Source organism: Babylonia areolata, chromosome 21, assembly GCF_041734735.1.
Source record: "Babylonia areolata isolate BAREFJ2019XMU chromosome 21, ASM4173473v1, whole genome shotgun sequence".
In the NCBI taxonomy this organism is placed as follows: Eukaryota; Metazoa; Mollusca; class Gastropoda; order Neogastropoda; family Buccinidae; genus Babylonia; species Babylonia areolata.
The window spans coordinates 36006809-36008826 of NC_134896.1; the positions used below are offsets into that span (position 1 = coordinate 36006809).

Sequence of the window (2018 nt, forward strand, 5' to 3'; positions counted from 1 at the left end):
GCTTGAGGTAAGTAAAAAAAAATAATAATAAAAGCACACACAAAACAGTTTGTAACGGAATTTTTTTTACTTAAATTCGTAGGCCTGTGTTATTTTCAACTGGCACTCCATCCGAACCAAAAAAAGCAAAACACGAACGCGAATCAAGTCGGGTTTTTTTTAGAAGAACGCAAACTCACACTTTCTTTTACTTTTTAATTAACTTAATGATATTAATAAATATATAATCAAAGAAAGAAAATAAGTGTTCATTTCCCAACTCACTCAAAAAATAGATTCCTTTTTTTCAACTCACTCCAAAAAAATAAAAAAGTAACTAAACACACACACTACAATGACGGCTGCCCACATCTTAGGCGCCGACACACCCCCGACGGACGCCGTGGAACACTGGGCACCACACCAATGGGTGGTCCGCCGTTGCAAGTAGTTTTTGGCATGGCCGCTCTCCCTCAGCAGGTTGTCTCTCCCCCGAGACGGCAGTGGTCCAGCGTCTCCCTCAAAACGAAATGAAAGTATCCGCATAAGTCTCCCAACTCAACCAGCTATACCCAAATGTCTGCCCCCAATGAATACAGATCAACCATTACATTCACATAAAGAAGCGTTAACGCTTACATCATACCAAGCAGCTCCCAAAATCATTCGACTTGGAGCATCCCCAACATGAAAAATCAATATTCAACTCACGTATTTTTTTAAGCAAAAACCTTTTTCCACATTAAACACAAACCAGTCTTAGCCGAATATTGGAAAAAATTACCAAGAACAAAAATATTTAGTTTCTTCGGCAAAATAAAACAAATCAATAAATACCTTATCTCCAGTATGCCTCGATGCTGTTCACAACGGGAATGCTTCTGGCCCATAGGTCAAACAGCAATGACTGGCATCAGCAAAAATAAACCAGTTCAGGGAAACGGAACTGGCCTAATGTTAACAATTAACAGTTTAAAAAAAACGGCATTCACGTCCTTCAGAATATATCGCACAACAGAACATCGGATGGGAACCTTATATTCCTGCGTGAAAAAGTGTCCGCATTTTCAAGTAGACATAAAAATCAACACACACACACAAAATATAAAAAATTGTCACCGACAACACATGTACAAAGCGATTTGTTACATAGTTGTTGCATATTTAATTACCATCTTGAAATTAAAATATTGATTTTGACACACTTCTTCTTTCATTGAACTTTTCTTTTCAAGTCAAAAGACGAAACGTTGGCAGTACTCACTCGGTTTCTGTTCTGTGGAAAACACCAAAAGAGGTCCACATGAGCACCACACTCAGCAATGTCCTCACAGCCATCACCTTCATCATCGTCATCACCGTCATCGTTATTTCTGCCGTTATAAATGTGTGCTGACTACAATCAAGGTAAGATGTCGTCGTCTCCTTCCTTCTTCCTTGTTCCTGTTAGTGTTTTAATTTCAACCAACTTAGATAATCGTTCCTGTATTAATTTGATTCACCTCCTTGACAACATTTTCTGCCCTCTGTAGGCTGCAGATAGGTTATTTAGTGATGACAAATGCTCTCGAGAATGGTAATTTAACTTCATATGACAAATCAGTCACACACAATAACTTAACTTCAATTCACCAGTCTTCTCAGTCACACACAATAACTTAACTTCAATTCAAAAGTCTTCTCAATCAATCTAGGCTGTATTACGTATTCTAATTTTCCGAACTTCAGAACAGGCCAAGCGGAAATTCCGGCCCTTGTGTATCCACGTGGCTGTACCTAAACGTGGCTGCGAACGTGGAAAAATCTATCCGCTGACATGAACAAACAATTGTTCCTGAAACTTTGCCGAGAGGTTTTCCCAGAGAAATAGTTAGTTTCGCTTTGAACTTTGTGAAAATGAAGTTATGTCCACACACACACACGCGAAAGATTATCAAAACGAAGACTACAGATCTTGTGGTTGTAGCTTTCTTCGTATGTGTTTAGTTTAAATAGCGGTCACAGAAGATGATGAAAATGACAACCAACGGTGAACTAAA

At 38.7% G+C, this 2018-nt stretch overlaps 1 protein-coding gene across 1 annotated transcript in view; it reads right to left on the reverse strand.

The window, feature by feature from the left end:
* The window catches only part of LOC143296455 (uncharacterized), a 15975-nt gene extending 13957 nt beyond the window's left edge, over window positions 1–2018 (reverse strand). Inside the window, exon 1 of the mRNA XM_076608394.1 lies at window positions 1244–2018. Coding sequence (XP_076464509.1) covers window positions 1244–1344 — 101 coding nt within the window. The 5' untranslated portion in view covers window positions 1345–2018. The remainder of the gene's footprint in view (window positions 1–1243) is intronic.